We start from the raw sequence: 21,342 nt of genomic DNA, 5'->3' as shown, positions 1-21,342 counted from the left end.
TCTTCTCGGAATTTCATCTCTCCGCGTCTCCCTTTCGGTAAGTGTGAACGGGCCTTTCTACGGGCTTCTGATGTCCGAAGGCTCTCGAATGGCCCTCTGACTATATAAGACACGCGAGACTGTCAGTCTGGGAGTTTGGTTCAGTTGTAGTGCAGAGTCCAGTTGTGCCCTGTCGGTGAGCGATGTGTAGTAAGTCTGTGTGTAACTGAGTGTCGCTGTCGACGTGACAGCCTGAGTGGGTGAAGCAGTCTGTGGAGTGCCCTGTCCGGAGAAATGAGGGTTGCTGCTGTGAGTGAACGTCGTATCTCCGCTGCAGCGCGGCAGAGATCACAAGGGACAGTAAACGATGCTCTACCGTAAGGAGTGATCGGACAGCGTACATCATACGGAATAGGGAACATGCATGATCCGGGGTTTTAATTAAAAATATGCTAATCTGATTCAAAATTTCATGCAGAATTCAAAAATGTGATCAGAATGTACAAATAATAACTCCAAACATGATAAAAATCTAAATCAATGTACGAAACTGTCACCTGACGCAAGTACGTGATCTCATTGGTCTGACGTCATCGTACAGGTTGACTGAATTAGCAGACGAAATAACAGATAGTGTGCTGTGAGAAGCAGGATACACTTCGCGCATTTCTACTTTATGTTAGTGTCTGGTATGGTTACATTCGAGGTCTATACATTGGATAATAATCTGAGTGTTATATTTTAGACTTCAAATGAATCCTGCGCAGACAGTGAGGCTGAAAACTTAAATGGTGTAGAGTTCCGATGTGCAATAGCACATCGCATACCATCCCAAACAAATTGTTTATAAATGTTCCAATGACGCTAAAACTAGGGAGAAATGGATTTTGGCGAGCCGGAGAAATGCTGGCGATATATCGGAAAAGTCTACAGTTTATGTTTTTGAAGATTTTAACGTAAGATGGATTTGTTTGAATTTCCAATCACTTTTCCATGTCAGCTGTTCTAGTGGTAAAACTTTAAATTTTAATGTATGATGCTTTATTGAAATGCTTCAATTACATCTTGGAATATGAAGGTAATAAACAGTGCAATAATTAATGCTGATTATTAAAGTATTCTCCAAACCTAACCTATGTTTTGGGTGATCCATGTCAAGATAATAAATCAAAGGGGTTATGAACCATTTTGACAGCTCTAATTCTAGCAATTTACCTTGGCATGCGACAGTTATTTATGTCTTTATTGAAGAGTGTAATTTGTAAAGAAATTTAGGCTATATTTAAATACTCTATAATATAACAAAAAATAGGCGTGTACATCATGAAAGGAAACAACGTGAATTTAACAAATGTACAACTCTACACAAAACCAATGCTTGTCTGTTGGGGTCTTATAAGTTAACAATGTTCAGTTATAATAATTATCATAATATTAATGAAATAAATAACATAATTGCACACAAGTGAAAATAGTGATGTTGGTGTTTAAAATATTATCCAACTTAGCCTAAGTTTTAGGTTATACAAGCCAAGTCAACAAACCGAAGGGTAAAAATACCGGGCGAGTTGGCCGTGCGGTTAGGTGCGCACAGCTGTGAGCTCGCATGTTGGAGATAGTGCGTTTCGAACCCCACTGCCGGCAGCCCTGAAGATGGTTTTCCGTGGTTTCCCATTTTCACACCAGGCAAATGCTGAGGCTGAACCTAAGGGCACGGCCGCTTCGTTCCCATTCCTAGGCCTTTCCTGTCCCATCGTCGCCATAAGACCTATATGTAACGGTGTGACGTAAAGCAAATAGCAAAAAAAAGTAAAATTCACAGCACCCAAAGACATTCCTGTATTGAACGACTAAAATGTCACCAGAACACTTTTCTTGCCAGATATGCTCAGCTTGTTAAAAGCCAAATGTAATTAATGTTATTGGCTTTACGTCCCGCTAACTATTTCTACGGTTTTCGGAGACGCCGATGTGCAGAAATTTAGTCCTGCAGGAGTTCTTTTACGTGCCAGTAAATCTACCGACACGAAGTTATTCGCGATCATGAATAATAAACAATCGGCTTTTAGCAACGGCTGATGCACAACGGCTGGTAGAGCTGCATGCGGTACTGGATCGTGACGTCACAGCGCGCCGCTTACGTCAGAGGCTGTTTCACTCGCCTTGCGGAAAGGCACTATTAAATATTTTTTTAATGGTAGAAAACAAGGCAACTTACCACAATGCAATACGTTTACGTACTATTTCATTGGTGTACTTTTCAAAAAAAATATTTTTGAAAATTATGCATGTTCCCTATTGTGGGACTGTCAAGTGTGGGCTGTGAACTGAGGACTGTGATAACGGCAACGAGTGGGGCCGAGTGAGACTAAATGTTAGTGTACTGTGAGTGTAAGATGTGATCTGGTGTGTCTGTATGCAGTTGTGTACGTAGCTATTAGTAGTTAATTAGTAAATTTTAGAAGTTTAATGCTACCAGTTTCTGTGTTCATTTAATTAATCACCGGGCGAGTTGGCCGTGCTGTTAGGGGCGCACAGCTGTGAGCTCGCATCCGGGAGATAGTAGGTTCGAACCCCACTGTCGGCAGCCCTGAAGATCGTTTTCCGTGGTTTCCCATTTTCACACCAGGCAAATGCTGGGGCTGCACATTAATTAATGCCACGGCCATCTCTTTCCCATTCCTAGATCTTTTCTGTACCATCGTCACCGTAAGACCTATCTGAGTCGATGCGACGTAAAGCAAATAGCACTTAATTAATCCACCAACATGTAACAATATCAATAAAAACAATACTATTTTTCAATCAGATTGTTTTGATACTTCACTGATTATAGAAATTCCTAACTGGCAATGGAAGTTGTATAGAATTTTGAGGAAAACTAAAAAAGAATTAAACGCATGGATGGAAAGTATGGGTAACGGCAAAACTAGCGAGTGGCTTTTTAAGAAATGACAGGTTACATTTCAGCACTATTACATTATTTTATTTTATATATTGCAAGTGCTTCGACGTCGCACCAACACATCTAAGATTCTTGGTGATGCTATGATGAGAAAGGGCTAGGATTATGAAGGTAGTGGTCATGGAATTAATTACGGTACAGCCCCTGCATTTACCTGGTGTGAAAATGGAAAACAACCCTTAGAGTTGCAGACGCGACGGTGAGTTCTGAACCTAACATCTCCCGATTGCAATCCTACAGCTCCCTGACCCTAACCGCACGGCCAACCCGCTCGATCATTTCAACATTTCTTAATGAGTTCTCAGCCCATACTTCTCATAGGAGTACGAAATGGTTATGTCCCTGAAATGTATGCAAGCCATCTACCAGAAGACCATTACAGGTAAAATAGTCCCTAAAGCCCTTCAAGAAAATTAGAATCACCTAAATGTCTGCTTCACATTAATAATCTTAACTTTTCATGTAACAAAACAAACGTTGCAAACATAATCGCTAATAACTGCGCGAAAATGTTTGAGGAGAAACATGTCGGGTAAAGTTATCTTTTTTTTTTTTTTTTTTTTGCTAATTGCTTTACGTCGCACCGACACAGATAGGTCTTATGGCGACGATGGGACAGGGAAGGAAGCGGCCGTGGCCTTAATTAAGGTACAGCCCCAGCATTTGCCTGGTGTGAAAATGGGAAACCACGGAAAACCATCTTCAGGGCTGCCGATAGTGGGATTCGAACCTACTATCTCCCGGATGCAAGCTCGCAGCCGCGCGCCTCTACGCGCACGGCCAACTCGCCCGGTGGTAAAGTTATCATGAACAAAATTATCTTGAAGTAGCTGCATTCAGTACAGCATGATTCAATTACAAAATATACTATGTGCTCACAGCAGAATTTCTCTTACTCTATCACACGTTAAATTTAGTCAAAACTAAATGATTAAGTGTTTAAAATAAGTAAAGTTTCCATATAGTCATAAAGTATTGAGCCATTCCTTGGATGCCTCGATATGTAATATAACAACACTGTGGACATAGCTATTTAATCATATGCATAGAGGTGGGTACGAAGTAAGGAGTCCGTTAAACGCCGATATAGGCCAGGCGCACCTTGTATTTTTCCAGTAAGCAGCGAGCTGTTCGAATTCAAAGCGAGTCGTTGCCTTGCTAACTACGCACGCCAACCGCACGCCAACTTTCAAATTCAAGCGATTCGAACTTGGGGGAGGTCATATTTGAATGAAGGGAACCCCGCAACAGTATTTCAGGTTGACTAACTTTGATTTTGCTGGACTGGGATCTCAGCATTTACATAGCTAATTTCGCCATTAAGCTAGAATTCCACGGGTTTGAACTGCATAACACTTGAATATATATTTATCATTCACTCATGTACGAAAACAACGACTACTTGTGCACTCTTAGAGTAATTTTATTTGAATGGAAAGTCGTTGAGCCAAGTTAGGGTCCGTAACCGACAGCCTCCAATGTTAGGCGGGGATTCACCTGCCGCCACAAAGAGGCTGTGACTTTATTTAAAGACCCGTGGTGGGGGAAGCGGCCCATTATTCTGCAGTACTTGGTGTGAACTGCGCGTTGTGAGCGAGTGGTGAAAGTTCTTTGTACTGACTAAAAACGGTTACACGCTATGTGCGCGTTGATATTTAATATATTATTATCTCGAGACGAACTGTTATAGGATAATTATTATACACTAAGAATTTGATTCGAGTACATTAAAAGACGAAATGCGGTTTGGTACCGCAGATAAAAGAACTTTGTTAATCAGAGAGTAATGTTTGCTCGAGACCCGTGGATGAGATAAATATACATTCAGTTTCTCATATCGGTACGTGATCGCGAGTTATATATATGCATCGTGTGCGCTCCGATCATTCTATTACCGCTGAGAAAGACTGATGTTGATTGGGCCTAGACCCTTGATCTAATAACGCCCAAGTCGAACTAAATACTTGTGCGTAGGCTGCGCAAATTACAGTCTAGCATTGGAATCAACATTGTGTACTCGTACACGCAAAGCGGTGAAGAAGTGATTGTAATCCACAAAAATTCTACAGAGTTCCAGGGACGTAAAGAAGACATCATAGCTGTACGTGGAGTCGACGCCAGGACCAGTCAACCTAAGCTCACCTTTGTCATATGAGCTAAGCAGCCCTGAAAATGCGGCTGCGGGGTCCCTGACGAATGGCAGCTAACTGCAAAAGATAAGCACTAAAATCCATTTCTAGGCATGTTCCAGAAAGGCTAATACATTACGTTAGGGAATTTTCAATATGTTTCATAAAATTAAATGTTAGCCACTTTAGCTGGAGATTTTTCTTAGATCAGTTAAAGTTAAATGTTTAGCTGAGGCTGGTATGCAAGTATTTAGCTCAGGCTATTTGTATATAGATATTATAGTTAGATGGGATCGAGGGAAGATGATAGGAGTCACCTTGTTATTGAATTTGGTAGTGTGGTGTTTTCTGTTATTTCATGACTAATTTTTTTAAATCGGGTAAAAGTCCTTATTTTCAAGCAGGCTAGACGCCATCGGCGTTGGTTATATTTACGTCAGTTTACAGTATAAAATTTTGTCAGGTTTCTTTCTAAGCATGAGGAATATATTACTTCAGCTAGTACGAGAGCTGCAGTGACAATGTGTCCAACGTTGGGACATAAGAGGCTCTTTTAATTTTGCAAGAAGGCAAGTCCGGGAAACTGGCATGGGATTGAACCAAAGATACGTAAATTGAAAGGCTTGAAATACCAGAAGGATGATTTTAGGGCCAAGTATATGTGATTAGGCGAGATATGCCATGTTATTGCTGGGAGCTATGGTTGAATAAGAAATAAGTAGTTGGCCATGGAGTTGCAAAGAATGCCTCGGCCGATCGGAGAAGGTGAACGAATATTTGTTACCTCCTGGAGAGGTGTATTACAGGCACTGGCCTGCCCCATTTTCTGGAGCTCCATAGATAGTGAAAGTCCCCAGCTGACAGCCGAAAGCTGCTTTTTTTCCCTCGTGGCCAGAGAATGTGTAAGGACAATCCCGTTAAGTTTCCCAGACTAAGACATCTCTTGCCTGCAAATATTTGTTTGCTTCTATTACAGCTGACCGACTGAAGACACGGAATATATGAGATCATTAGGGTCTGCCTGCAGACGCATAACCAGCGTAGACAGCTGATATCGGGTTCGATATCTGATATCTCTGATTTATTCATGTGTTGTATATATGTATTTTTCCCACAGGTGTGATTTTCTTGTATTCTTTGTGATTTGTTGTCATGTATTGTTTAATTTGGGTTTACCAGCCCGTTAGCTGAGTTTTACTGATAACCAGTTCTGCCTAGTTTATGTTTGTATGAGCACTGGCTCATAGCAGATTCAGTGCTAATTTTAAGATAGAGTAGGGAACCGCCTTATGCCAAAGTGATTATTCATGTATATCCACAATAGCCGGAATGTAAATATAGTGTTGTACCAATGTATTAGTAACATGAACGATTTACTTCGTCGATGCCTACGAGCAAATATGGAAATCCGTACTTATCTAGCGCAATTAAACGTTAATACGTAACGGATCAACGTTTTCTCTGGTAAGCTGACATCGTAATTTGAACTGGTTAGGGGTCGTTGCCCGCATTTGTTTAACTTGTGTTATTTTCAATGTAAAGTGTTCATTTATGCGTACATCACAATTTTACGACTATTTAAGGTCGATTTGTTTTATTTTATTCACAATATTTCAAAGTAGCATTGACCAATTTTTATGTTTTCTTTGGATATAATAAATCCACCTTACCCCTTATTTTATGTTCTCATTTCAAGATATGCCTCCATTTATCCTGTCGATATACTCTTTAGTATAAGTTCAGTTAGAATTTTCTTTTGCCCATTTGTCGAACTTTACTGCGCGCTGTACCACCCTGAGCTAGTCGGATTGAAAGACAGGATATGGTGAAGTATGGTATCAGATCAACAACAGATGTGATGGAGTAAATGCAGCGTTACTGAGATAGGCCGGGAGAAGTTTCCTTATCAAATTACATTTCACACTTTCAGTCACGAAAGGAGGTCGAGAAAGTTGCCCCATTCATTTATTTCCTTAGCTACCGTCCTATACAAGCAATCCATAGAGTAATAATCCGTTTTCTCTTGTGTTTCTGAAACCTTCTAAAGGTTCCGCCCACTAAATGAATGTTTCTTCAATTATAACAGTCCAGTAAATATTGTTTTTACAATTGACTTTACGTCGCACCGTCATAGAAAGGTCTTATGGCAACGATGGGATATGAAAGGGACAGCAGTGGAAAAGAAGTGACCGTAGCCTTAATTAAGGTAAATCCCCAGCATTTTCCATGTGTGATAATGGGAAACCACCGAAAATCATTTTCTGAACTGCCGACAGTGGAATTCGAACTCAATATTTCGCGAATACAAGCTCACAGCTGCGCGACCCTAACCGCGTGGCCAACTCGCTAGGTTGACCCGTAATTGACATCTCTTCCACACGAACAGTGTGCATTTGCCACTACTTAATAAGCTGAGAATATTTTTCAGTTAGTGTTTCTTAATTATTTGGAGATTAAAAAATTGTCGAGGCGCTTAGTGAATTCACAGAGGCTTGCAGACTGAATTCTGAAAAGCATAACCGTAATAGGTTGGTCGGAATGGTCCGAGAAAAAGTGGAAAACGATAGTCGTTGGAAGAAAATTGGAGTTAGGTGCGACGAACATAGATACAGCAAAAAGTTGTCGGTACTTCAATGAGGCTTATATAATTATCTAGAAAGAAACATCTATGCAGAGAGCATTAACTGCCATACTACACCGGCGTAAATACATGTAAATAATTATGTTTCGTATGACTTATTCACTAAAACGTTCACATGTCCAGTTCACGGAGGTGACAAAAATGGCGATAGTCATTGGTTGGTTTCAGAGTTTTGGCAACCATGCTTCAGAACAACCGTGCAACAGTGCCCGTCTCTGTTATTCTTACCAAAGTTTGCTGACCTGCGTTCACTTCCTCAGAGCACCTAACCTCACCCTTTCCTCTCCAAGTCTGCTTACAGTGCCCAGGTGAAGATGAGCAGTAGTGAGAAAGCGCCCGCTAAAGGCAGTCGCTATGTATTCTAATCATGAAGAGAGAAGCTGGTTAAAAATCCAGTTTACTAGAGGTCGCACCAAGGACGCGAACATGTGCTGGACATGTCTCGATCTGGTCTCCCACCAGTAAGTGACGAACGTGTACAGACTGTGTCCGCATTAGTGGAGATGCATCGGATGTGATCTTAACGCAGACCGTTAATGCGGCGTACTAATGTTCATTTTTGCATAACAATCTGTGATCGGCTCTGAGAAGAAAACGGCGAAACTTCATGCATAACCCACCGATCGTTCTGTATGATAATGCTACGGCACGCACAGCAGGAGTTGTGTCTGAATTGTTCAATCGCTGGGGGTGCCCTATCACACTCCCTTCCCATACTTTACGGATGTAAGTCCCTGTAACTTCGATCTAATCCCTAAAATGAAGGAGCCACTACGCGGGAGAGGCTTCCGTACAATAGAGGATGTTTTGTAGGCCACAGACCGCTCCCTTCACACCATCGGCAGACTGGGTAGTGCCAACGGGATCCAATGGATCTCTGGCAATACGTTGTACGCAACTCTGGTGACTATATCAAAGGCCTATGGAAATTAGAACCATGTATGTATATATCAATAAATAAATTACTTGCCAGAACTTAAAGACCAACACTTGTACATTGATTTCTATCTTAATTATGCTAATTTCGATGTAATGTTGGTAAGTGTGGTTGCTCAATTCTATACAGAGGCATATTTACAGAATAGTTGCCTGGTTGCACTTCTTCTTAAAACAAAAATTACCACCACCACACTGTATGTTTATTTATTTATTTATTTATTTATTTATTTATTTATTTATTTATTTATTTATTTATTTATTTATTTATTTATTTATTTATTTATTTATTTATTTATTTATTTATGTACTAGCTATCGAACTTGTCGCATACGGATTATGCTGTATCATTGAAGGTGCAAAATAGCCTATTCGGCAATTCATGTCGTGTGATGCTGGCATTAAAAATGTAACACATTGGCACAATAATTACCCGACAAAAATTATTAAACTCAACATTGGTTCATCCAACGGAGTTCTCATTCCTTCGCCATCTGGCAGAATAAACCGGAAAGTCAACATTGTCACTCATTCAAACGTTATACAAAACTGTCCGCACATGATATTTTCATTGACTTTTTTCAGGCTCATTCTTGGCTTTGACAATATGAAAGTGACTGAGGCATGAGCAATGCTAGTAACATCCATTCCTTATGCAGCCAGTGAATGGTGTGAAAGTGTCACTCATAGGGTCACTTGTGCGTGAATTTAAGTGGACTTGCAGACTGACATGTAGTAGCAACTTCCCGCTTGGTGAGGAAAGCAACCGGAAACTGCCTCACACTTCCTTTCCTCAGTATGCTTCTTTAGTGATACTTAGGCCATGTATGACAGCTTGTGGCGGATCTGTTGAGGATATAACCAGCCTCAGAGCTGAATACTCAACATAGAATATTATTATTATTATTATTATTATTATTATTATTATTATTATTATTACTGTAAGGGGAGGTACACCTCAACCCCCTGCATTTAAATGAAGTGCCTTGAAGAACGCTATCTAACACATAAAGTTTGCAATAACTATTTCAAGAAATTCGGACTTTTCTCCATAGATGTCTCCATTAAAAAACTGACGTCATGCACTCTGGTGTAAAGTGGGATAACTAGAAATTTAAAGAAATTGTGTGTTTATAGGTTTTTTTGAAATGAATTGACTTTCTTTGTTTTTGATACTTCTAGGTTTTCAACACTTATTTCTCATCCCGCCAGCTTAGGATTCTGGCCAATCAGATATTTTGTGTATTTTTCAGCCAGTTGTATTCATCTTGTACCTATTTTATCTACCAATAAAGTGAGAGGGTGTGTCTGGTTTTAGTCCAGAGCGTTCTCGAACCTTCCTCTCAGGTATAAAAGCCGACGCCTTTTCAAGTTAACTTGTCTTATTGATCGTCGTATTGTTGAATGTGTGTGTTAAGAGAGGAGGCGGAGGCCTCATCCATCGGCAGGCAGAACATCAGCTAAGGTAATGGCCACCACATTTCTATCTCAGTAGTTATCTCCGCAAGCTGACTCGAGGGGAAGGTTTCCAATCTTTAACAATGTAACAGTCAATTTCCTAAAATGTAAACTTTTCTCCCTTCTCATGTAAAAGTTCAAGCACTATAATCTATCAGATCATTCTTCATACTTGCATTCAAAGTTCAAGCAAGTCAAAAGTACTTAACTCAAAACCGGGGATAGAGAGTGCGTAACCCTCTCGAATTCCCCTTCAATTAATCTTGATGTGACTACGATTTTGTAACGGTTTTCACTATTTCAAATTGTCCATCTAGTCACCTTAGTAGTTTGGGATTAGCCTCTACATCGTCGGGCTATAAGTCCAAGTAGGCTTTTAATCTTTGATTTCAAGTAGCGCATGTGTACGCCTCCATACATTTTTGAATTTGGGGCCAGTAATTGAACCTGTCGCTTTCCATAAAGGCCCATAGAATGGGTAATCGATACCACTGTATTATTTCTTCCATGTAAAAGAAAACTGATACGGTATTGTTAAATGTAGGTTGTGCCTAGAGAGGCCTGCAACGACGCTCTAATCTATTAACTTAAAGGTTGCCTTTGTGTAGGCTGTAAGGGTTTTTGGAGCATAGTCTCCTTGGTATAGTTATCGAGCATAGAGGCTCTTTTCTTGTCAGGTGAAAGATATTTGTGTAAATATTGAGCGGTGCCTTTGGAAGGCCGTAACCTATAACCGTTGGAGCAAAGTGCTCCTGAAAATTGTGTTTTAAAAAATCCTGTAAAAGAAATTGTGAGATTCGTCTCCTTGACTATCAGTCTAAACGCAAAATTAGTGCTGTAGGGAACTTCTGTAAATAGGAAGCTCAAATTGTAACTAACCTTTTCTAGGTTTTTCTGTTTTTCTATTTTGTACCAAACTAGTTCTGTACCTGAAGTCTTGTTGTTTGTTAAAATTTCATATCCGAAAAGAGATATAACCTTAAATTTTAAAGTTTTAAATGAATCTTTTGACTGTCGTAGGTAGATCCATTCAAACCAGCACCTTATTTCACCTCTCTGTTCCACAAAAACACGGTTACAAGTATTATGGGGCGTGATAGCTCAGTGGCTTAGTTGCTGGTTTCCCGCTCAGAATACTGAGTTTCAAATTCGGGTCGATCCTGGGTTGAAATCTTCAGCTCAAAAATTATTTGGTGACAGGAAAGTAATCTGGCCTCAACCTCCCAGCCAATAACTAAATGCCGCGCTGAGTGGCTCAGACGGTTGAGGCGCTGGCCTTCTGACCCAACGTGGCAGGTTCGATCCGACGGTATTTGAAAGTCGCCAAATACTTCTCTCTCGTGTCGTAGATTGACTCGCACGTAAAAGAACAACTGTAGGACTAAATTCCGGCAATTTGGCGTCTCCGAAAACTGTTATAATAGTTAGTGAGACGTAAAGCAAATATCATTAATTAACGTATTGAAAACAAAATGAGCTTGGTTGGTTCCAGCGAGCTCAGAAATAAGTGGGATGAGCTCTATATATTATTATTATTATTATTATTATTATTATTATTATTATTATTATTATTATTATTATTATTATGATCATCATCATTATCTTCTTCCTTCCAAGTATTGGGCCATGTGACCCGTTACGGTCTTGCATTTTACTTTTTGCAAGACTTGAAAGCAATCAAATGTCCTTCCGAAGGGTTGCTAGTCTGAAGGAAGTATATTATTATTATTATTATTATTATTATTATTATTATTATTATTATTATTATTATTATTATTATTATTATTATTAATGAATTATATCTGCAGCTAACCCATACGTTAACGTTTAGTCTCCTGAATGCGCTACGGTCTGGGTCATAAACTCTTCATACTCAATTAAGTAGAAGTAAACTGAAGGAATATAACTCTTACCTATAAAGGTCGACCCACAAGTCCACAGGTGTCTTCTGACGTGTTATAACAGCTAAGACGTTTCCAAACAGCGGCAGAGGCTTTATAAATGGCACACCTTTCTTCTTCCAGTAATCAAACGTCCATGTGCAATACAGATACAGTGTGGGAGTAACCAATATGGCAACCAGGAAGAATGTTAACAGCATCTGAACTGAAAATAAATAAGAATTTAGTTAAAGAGCGAACAGACCCTTTTAATGTAAATACCGGCAGTCCTGCAATTAAACTGGCAGTGTTCAGCACGGGCTGTAACGATCGTAGGAGTCTGAAATTTCGTAGATATGCTAACTGAGAAATGCATTCGCGAATTATGCCACAAAAATTATTAGTTTCATGTCTTGTCACCAAGCTAAAATACAGCGCTCTAAGCAGAAGAAGGCAGGAAAAAGAAAACATATGATAACGGTGATTCTGGTACGTTTATTAGCATTTATGGTTGCAAACACTGTTTGATATGGCCTCCCAACTCAGCAACATCCTGCATCCGTACATGGCATGGTTGGCAGTTGCCCGCAGCACATCCAATGAAATCAGAGTGACATACTATTGTATAGGTAAGATGAATTTCTAAAAGAATTTAATTATATAAAGTCCACCTGTTCAATACACATCTGTCATTTAACAGTCCGGCGCTATGGCTAAATGGTTAGCGTGATGACCTTTGGTCACAGGGGTCCCGGGTTCGATTCCCGGCAAGGTCGGGAATTTTAACCATAATTGGTTAATTTCTCCTACACGGGGACTGGATGTATGTGTCGTCTTCATCACCATTTCATCCTTGTCACGACGCGCCGGTCGCTTGCGGGCGGCAAATCAAAAGACCTGCATTTGGCGAGCCGAACTTGTCCTCAGATACTCCTGGCACTAAAATTCATACGCCATTTCATTTAATTTTGCCATTTAACGAATGGTCTATGGAGTGTGGAGGTCAACACTCACCCAACCTGATCTATACAAATATAGGGCTGGACATGCTGGCTATACTTGTATTCCCCGTGATAAATATAACGGATTTTTTAAAAACTTCACTCCGTTTCCAGAAACAAATTAGAGCAACACCTAGCTGTCTCCATGTTTTCCTCCAGCCAGTCAATATTGTATTAAATACGGTTGGGCCCACAATTACAACTTAATACGTCCATGTTTTTAACCATGGACATGATTTGTTGAACGACTCGTTGGCTGAATGGTTGGCGTACTGGCCTTCGGTTCAGAGGGTCCCGGGTTCGATTCCCGGCCGAGTCAGGGATTTTAACCTTCATTGGTTAATTCCAATGGACCGGGGGTTGGGTGTTTGTGCTGTCCCCAACATCCCTGCAACTCCACACACCACACATAACACTATCCTCCACCACAATAACACGCAGTTACCTACACATAGCAGATGCCGCCCACCCTCATCGGTGGGTCTGCTTTACAAGGGCTGCACCCGGCTAGAAATAGCCTCACGAGAAATAACTGTTTTTGTCATATGGCTTTCTTCTTTATGTTGTTTTAGCTTATGATGACCTCTAGGCTAGGTCGAAACATGTCATTTTAGAATTTCATCTTAGATATTTGAAGTCAATACGGAACCGAAATAAAGTTCATTACTTGTAATGCTAGACCGGATATGTCGCTGATATCGCCCACAACTAGAAGTAGCATGGATTTAGGTCGGAAAATATTGAAGATCACGCACCCAGAAAAATCCCAGAGAATGTACGGTCGTTACTGAAGGTTTCCCGCAGAAAGTGACATGTGGTACTTCCCCATGTTGCATGAAAATAATGGTGTGGTCACAGTTGTGTTCTCGCAAAGCAGGGATCACGTGTTGCACAGTGAGTTCCCTATAACGTGCAGATGTCACTCTACATCTAACAGGCCAATAAGGGGTCATCTCCTCAAAGAAAACCGGATAAAGAAAGAAGAAGCCTGTAAAACCTGAATGCAATGGTTGTTACGGCAACAACAAAGGAACTGGAACAACGCAATTCCACCGGAGGAACATTCTGACGTCAGAGTTACGGAAAATTGCACGTTCTGACTGCTTTCGTTGCCAGAAGTTACTTTCGCCTGGTGGCAAGAATTGTTACAAGTAATGTTTGTGGTATAATCCGCGAGCGCATTGCTTAGTTTGCATATTTACAAAATTTCAGACTCCTACGATCAATACACAATAGTAGGAAATGATTTTTTCAGATCAATTTTTGTCTCTCGTTGTTTATATTTGTATGTTTGTGCGAGCATCACGAGGAAACAACTTGACAGAATTTTTTGAAACTTGGCATTTAAGCTGAGGGGTATCCATATAGTAGGTAAGGTAAAGGTTATTCTGCCCGAAGGTGCGAACCTCCGCAGAGGTGTTCCTGAGCCGGAGTTTACGTGCGGTAGGGTGGCCAGTTCCTTTCCGCTCTTCCATTCCCTTACCCCCACCAACAGCGCGTGGCAACCCATCCAACTCCTGACCACGCCCAGTGTTGCTTAACTTCGGAGATCTCACGGGATCCGGTGTTTCAACACGGCTACGGCCGTTGGCTTTATCCATATAGTGGCATAGTAATATTAAGGAGACAACAATAGGTAACATCAAATTCCTCCATTAACATTATCTGTACAGTAAATCTGTAAATTATGAAAGTTGTGTAACAGTTACACAGCCTGACAAAAATTTGAAGCACCCAGAAGAAGAGGAGGAAACGAAATTAAAATTAAAGTACGGAGAGGGTATGTGATATAATTTCGCTGATTACAAAATCGAGTCAAACGTACAAAGAACTTGGCAGTATGAATTTGCACCCCCCGTGGCCTGTATGCATGCTGTGATTCCGTTGGGAAGAGTGTCATAAAGCCGCTGTATCCTCTCCTGAGGCAAGCTGGCCCGCAACTGTTGTAAATTGCAGTGGGGCGGAATTAACGTCGGAGCTGGTCCCATACATGTTCTATCGGGGACAGATCGGGGGACCTTGCTGGCCACGGGAGTTACTCAACATCACGCAGACAGTTCAGAGAGACACGTACCGTGTGTGGACGAGCATTGTCTTGTTGAAAAATGGCACCAGGATACTGCCGCATTAATGGTAAGACATGAGGACGTAGGATGTCCGTGACATGCCGTTCTGTCGTCAGAGTTCCCTCAGTCACTACTAGCTGTGACCTGAATTCGTACCCGATGGCTCCCCCACATCACGACGCCAGGAGTAACACAGCTGTGCTTCTCCAAAAATTGGAAGCATGGGACTTCTCCCCACGTCGCTGCCAAACTCACAGACGATGGTCATCCCGCGACTCATCGCTGAACACAATGTGATGCCATTCATCAGCAGCCCACGCCTCCCGGCCACGGCACCACTCCAAACGCAGCCGTTTATGTTGTGTTAACGGTAGCCTGCGCGTGGGACGGTAATTCCCTAGTCCGGCTGTTGCTAGTCTCCGACCAACGGTGTGGGGTGACACAGAATATCTCAGGGAGTCTTCTGACTCCAACTTTGCAGGTTCGATCCTGGCCCCGTCTGGTGATATTTGAGGGTGCTCAAATACGCCAGCCTCGTATCGGTAGATTTACTGCCAAGTAAAGGAACTCCTGCGGGACTAAATTCCGGTACCTCGGCGTCTCCGAAAGCCGGAAAAGTAGTTAGCGAGACATAAAGCCAATGACACTATTATTGTTACTTGCCCTCGGATGGCGGGCGCAGATGTGAAGGGGTTACGACCTGCTTGGTGCACAATACGGCGATCCTCCCTTCTGGTGGTCAGACGTGGTCGACCGAAACCTTGACGAAGAGTATACCTGCCCTCAAGTTCCCATGCAGTCCAACATTGGGTGACTGTCACATCCGAATGCCCCACAAATCTGGATTTTGACGATTCGACCAGCCGCCCAATTTGAGACCCAAAATGAGGCTCCTTTCAAACTCTGTCCGGTGGTGATAACGCGTCGTCTCTGTGTCCTGCACACTGATCACTCAACATCTGATACGGTTCACGCTCCTTGTATGCCTTACCCCTTACACACCCTACCACACCTGGTAACATCTCTAAACACGAACGAAACTAATGCACTCTGGTAGCCGTTCTACCTATCACAGAGAATTGCAATTCTAAATCATGTACATACCCACCGATGGTGTGTACGTGTACGAAGTTACATTGACATTCATCCACTCCTTCTGGGTGCTTTAATTTATTTATTTTGTTTTCATTTTTACTAGCAAATGCACCCGTGCTCCGCTACGGTATTCTATACTGTATACGGATATCGAAGTAAATTACTGTACATGCAGTGATAAGATTTTTTGAATAACCTGTCTCTTAGCGTTATCTAGAAACAGCAGGGGGAGGTTCCCATACGTTGTTTCCAATGTAAGGTGTGAATTGCGGAGTTGTGATGATAACGTCAGGCTCACTTGCCCATTGCCTTTTACAATCGAGTGAGTAAGTTTTCATTATAATGGGAGGCCCCATTACCTACTGCGCCGCCACAAACGATATGGGGAGTTTTGGTTACAACGGTAGGCTCCCTTTCCTACCTCCAGACAGATAACAGTTGAGGAGTATTCATTATCATATCAGGCACTTTCCCTACTGCCCGTCAGTGTGTGTGTATACTGTTATCATTATAATGACAGGCCCGTTTTCTTAATGACAGTCATACCTAGTTGGTGAGTTTCCATTACATATAATAGCAAGGCCATTATGCCTAATGCCAGTCACATTTTAGATGGGTAAATTTGTTTATAATGGCGGGCACACTTGCCTATTCCCAAACACAATCGGTTAGGGGAGTTTTGAACAAAATTGCATGCTCCCTTCACTTCTGCCAGTCAAATCGAGAAGGGAATTATTAATTAGAATGGCAGTCCCTCCTTACTAATCCTAGTTACAAAGGAACTGGGGAAGGATCCCATTCCTACTGCCAGTCAAAATTGATGTGGGGAGTAATGATTACAATAGCAGACACCCTACTGCTGAGAGTCACTATCGATATGTAATATTAATTATAATGGCAAACACACCGTTTTACCTCGCAAAAAATCGACTTCAATGAATATATACAGATCGACATACGAAGTATAAGCATGTTTACAATATTGAAAACCTTCATTTACAGATTAACTGCTGCTAAACGACACATCATATCGACAAACGGACTGTACCATAAGACACCTCATTTAGCAGTCTAAATGGTGGGTTTTAAATATTTTATCCTGTCTCATCTATTTATGGGTAAAATTGAGTTAGAAGCGTTGAATAGGGTAAAATTTGAGTAAGGTTTTCTCACAGTGCATTACCTTTGGGTGCTAATATGACAGCTAAAATCAAAGAATTTGGCTCACGTACGGATACTTGTTGGGCCGATGTTCGTGTAGAATTAGGTGATTCTACCTTTCGTATAAATGATTCGAAATACGAATTATACGTGTGCAAAGAGCAAAATGTAGGTATAATCGAGAAATAGAAACAAATCTAACATATAAGTAGTAGAGATGCGACGAAACGTCATAGGACCAAAGTTGTAGATCACTCCAAGTTGAACTGAGGTTGTGCCATCCGCAAAATACCTCGAAATAAAGGTCTTCACCGGCATTAAAATTGCCTCAATATTCCGGTATTTTTCGGGGGTAAAAAGTTAAATATTTAAAGTTTTTGGAAGCTTTCCGTCGATTACAGGCTAAGACATATAGTTTTGCCTAATTTCATTTTCTAGCTCATCTAACAGATTGTGCCTTAATTTTGCTTTGGGATAGGAGGGGAGTTAAAATCAGGATTTTCACGAAACTAAAGCTTAAAAAATGCAGATGGTCATTATTACACTTGAAACGGACAACTGTACGAAAATATCGCCAAAATAGTCAATGTACAGACACGCGGTCGTTACGATTTTATTTATATAGAATTTTATTTTTGTCAGGCAGCGTGTATACTCGTACATTCATTTATGTAATTCATTATCATACTTTGTCAACTGGCGGCCTCTAGTGAGAGGAATACAATTCCGAGTGTCGTCCTACCGTTTTTCCCACCTGTTTGTACCAGCAACCACTCCCGCTACTTTCATGTATGTTAAGCCTAACTTATGAATAAGATATCACAACTCTTTCCAGCTTTCTCTTCCGAACAAAGAAAGCCAGTTTGAAAACAAACCGATGTAAATATAGTTTCGTCCGGGAGCTGAGTTGTTCTTAGAGAATGCCATTCATCATAACTGACGTGAGAGTTCACTGCACTAGCTTTGCTGATCCTTGATTAATTATCAGTTAGTAACTGTCCTGGAGGAATAAATGACCCATCTGTTCCAAATTTGTATACCTGATCTGACATTAATTATTATTATTATTATTATTATTATTATTATTATTATTATTATTATTATTATTATTATACATACATTATCATTATAGAATGTTATGGCTTTCAGCGTTCAGTCTGCAAGCCTCTGTGAATTTACTAAACGTCGCCACAATCCTCGATTTGCAACTAGTGTTGTGGCCTCATTTTGTTCTATACCTCTTTAAATCGTTAGAAACTGAGTCTAACCATCGTCGTCTTGGTCTACCTCTACTTCTCTTACCCTCCATAGCAGAGTCCATTATTCTCCTAAGTAACCTATCCTCCACCATTCGCGTTACATGACCATACCATCGAAGCCGGTTTATGCGTACAGCTTCATCCATCGAGTTAATTCCTAAATTAGCCTTTATCTGCTCATTCCGAGTACCCTCCTGCCATTGTTTCCACATGTTTGTACCAGCAATCATTCTTGCTACTTTCATGTCTGTTACTTCTAACTTATGAATAAGATATCCTGAGTCCACCCAGTTTTTGCTCCCGTAAAGCAAAGTTATTATTATTATTATTATTATTATTATTATTATTATTATTATTATTATTATTATTATTAATTCGTTAAAGCTCAACTAAGGAGCGTGTTTGAACTTATTATCTTTTTAGTTTTCTTCTTCTCTTCCCAATATATCAATCCTCCCGCTGTGTTCCTTTGCAAGTTATTCAGTCCATCCGCCAGCAGCAGTTAATGAGTCGATTGAGTAGCTCATTAACTTTTGTTGCCGGCTCCAAGCCCGGATAAAGGAGGAGGGTTGACGTCAGGAAGAGTTTGCGGTAGTAAAACGAATTGCCAAAAACCAAACAACAGCTAGAATGCATCTTGAGGCAATCTCTAAGGCTCAAACCTTAGTTGTAATTTGGAGATCGACTACGGTTGAACTCTCCATAACCTTCAACTGATTATTATTATTATTATTATTATTATTATTAACGAGCGACTTGGTCATGCGGTTAGGGTGCGCAGCTGTGAGCTTGCACTCGGTAGATAGTCGATTCGAACCCTGCTGTCGGCAAACCTGATGATGGTTTTCCGTAGTTTCCCATTTTCACACCAACAAATGCTGGGGCTGTTCCTTAAATAAGGACATGGCCACTTCCTTCTAGCCTTTACTAATGCATCGTCGCCGTAAGACCTACCTGTGTCGGAGCGACGTAAAGCCAATTGTGTTATTTTGTTTCTAGTGGCTTTACGTCGCGCGCTCCTAACCGCATGGCCTACTCGCCCGGTATTATTATTATTATTATTATTATTATTATTATTATTATTATTATTATTATTATTATTATTATTATTATTATTATTATTATTATTACGCATTTATCAGGACAGCTGACTTAATTGTCTGAATGCCAACAATTAATACATAAGATTGTAAAGAATTCTCTATATTTTCAGAGGTATATTTAAGTGGGGACTTTAATATGCTTGGGTGTTGTAAATCTCAGTGAAAGAATGACATATGTATATCACTTACGCGAGAAGATGAGAGCACAGAAGAAAAGGTGAGTATCGCACTGGGAAAGCACTGAAACTGCCGAGCGGAGAGACACTTCAGTTATCTTATCACAAACTGTTTGCATAGCAGTTATACTCTATATGGTTGCTTTTTGAGAGTAGATAAAGTGACTATGATTCATTGTCTGCTCACTTCGTTCCCTTCGTTAAAATAATACATCTTCTAAGCGAATAAATCTGCGTATGAACTGTTTACTGTTTACATAGCAGTTATACTCTATATGGTTGCTTTTTCAGAGTAGATAAAGTGACTATGATTCATTGTCTGCTTACTACTTTCCCTTCATTAAAATAATACATCTTCTAAGCGAATAAATCTGCGTATGAACTGTTTACTGTTTACATAGCAGTTATACTCTATATGGTTGCTTTTTCAGAGTAGATAAAGTGACTATGATTCATTGTCTGCTTACTACTTTCCCTTCATTAAAATAATACATCTTCTAAGCGAATAAATCTGCGTATGAACTGTTTACTCTTTACATAGCAGTTATACTCTATATGGTTGCTTTTTGAGAGTAGATAAAGTGACTATGATTCATTGTCTGCTTACTTCGTTCCCTTCATTAAAATAATACATCTCCCAAGCGAATAAATCTGCGTATGAATCTTGGTTCGATTCCCAGCTTTGCCACGAAATTTGAAAAGTTGTACATGGTCCACTCAGCTTCGGGAGGTCAACTGAGTGGAGGGGTTTCGATTCCCTCCTCAACCAACTACGAAGTGGTTATCTGTGGTTTCCCACTTATCCTCCAGGCAAATGCCGGGATGGTACCTACCTTAAGGCCACTGCCTCTTCCTTCCTTCTTCCTTAACAATCCCTTCCAATCTTCCCATACCTCCACAAGGCCTCTTTTCAGCATAGCTGGTGAGGCCGCCTGGGCGAGGTACTGGTACTCTTTCTCAGTTGTATCCCCGACCGAAAGTCTCACGCTCTAGGATACTGCCCTTGAGGAGGGATCCTTCATTGAGTCTGAGGGAAAATCTAACCCTGGAGGGTAAACAGATTAAGAAAAGATAGTTATTATTATTATTATTATTATTATTATTATTATTATTATTATTATTATTATTATTATTATTATTACGGGGATTTCGTGGCTCACAGAGGTGTAAGAAGCTGCTGGGGTGAAAGGATGGGCAAGGAATTAACTACAGCATAAGTTAATACAATAAATTTTGAAATTTTTTTAAAAATTTGGATTAAAATCTGATAAATAGAATATCTGAATCAACAATAACAATATTATAATGAACTCGTCAGCTCCAACAACAACGACTTTAAGTCCAAAAATCAGGTACAAAGTGAATTACAAATACTATAATAATTAATTTCGTGTGGCTATTTCTAGCCGAGTGCAGCCCTTGTAAGGCAGACCCTCCGATGAGGGTGGACAGCATCTGCCATGTATAGGTAACTGCATGTTAGTGTGGTGGAG

General features: G+C 40.5%; 1 protein-coding gene across 1 annotated transcript in view; it reads right to left on the bottom strand.

The window, feature by feature from the left end:
- The window catches only part of LOC136876007 (cytochrome P450 6k1), a 100,986-nt gene extending 81,018 nt beyond the window's left edge, over positions 1-19,968 (bottom strand). Inside the window, exons 1-2 of the mRNA XM_068228302.1 lie at positions 19,863-19,968; positions 12,022-12,214 (exon numbers count right to left, since the gene is read on the bottom strand). Coding sequence (XP_068084403.1) covers positions 12,022-12,214; positions 19,863-19,968 — 299 coding nt within the window. The remainder of the gene's footprint in view (positions 1-12,021; positions 12,215-19,862) is intronic.
- Between the last annotated feature and the right edge of the window lie 1,374 nt (positions 19,969-21,342).

The sequence above is a fragment of the Anabrus simplex genome, chromosome 6 (genome assembly GCF_040414725.1).
Source record: "Anabrus simplex isolate iqAnaSimp1 chromosome 6, ASM4041472v1, whole genome shotgun sequence".
Lineage (NCBI taxonomy): Eukaryota > Metazoa > Arthropoda > Insecta > Orthoptera > Tettigoniidae > Anabrus > Anabrus simplex.
This window is presented reverse-complemented; position numbering and strand designations above follow the sequence as displayed.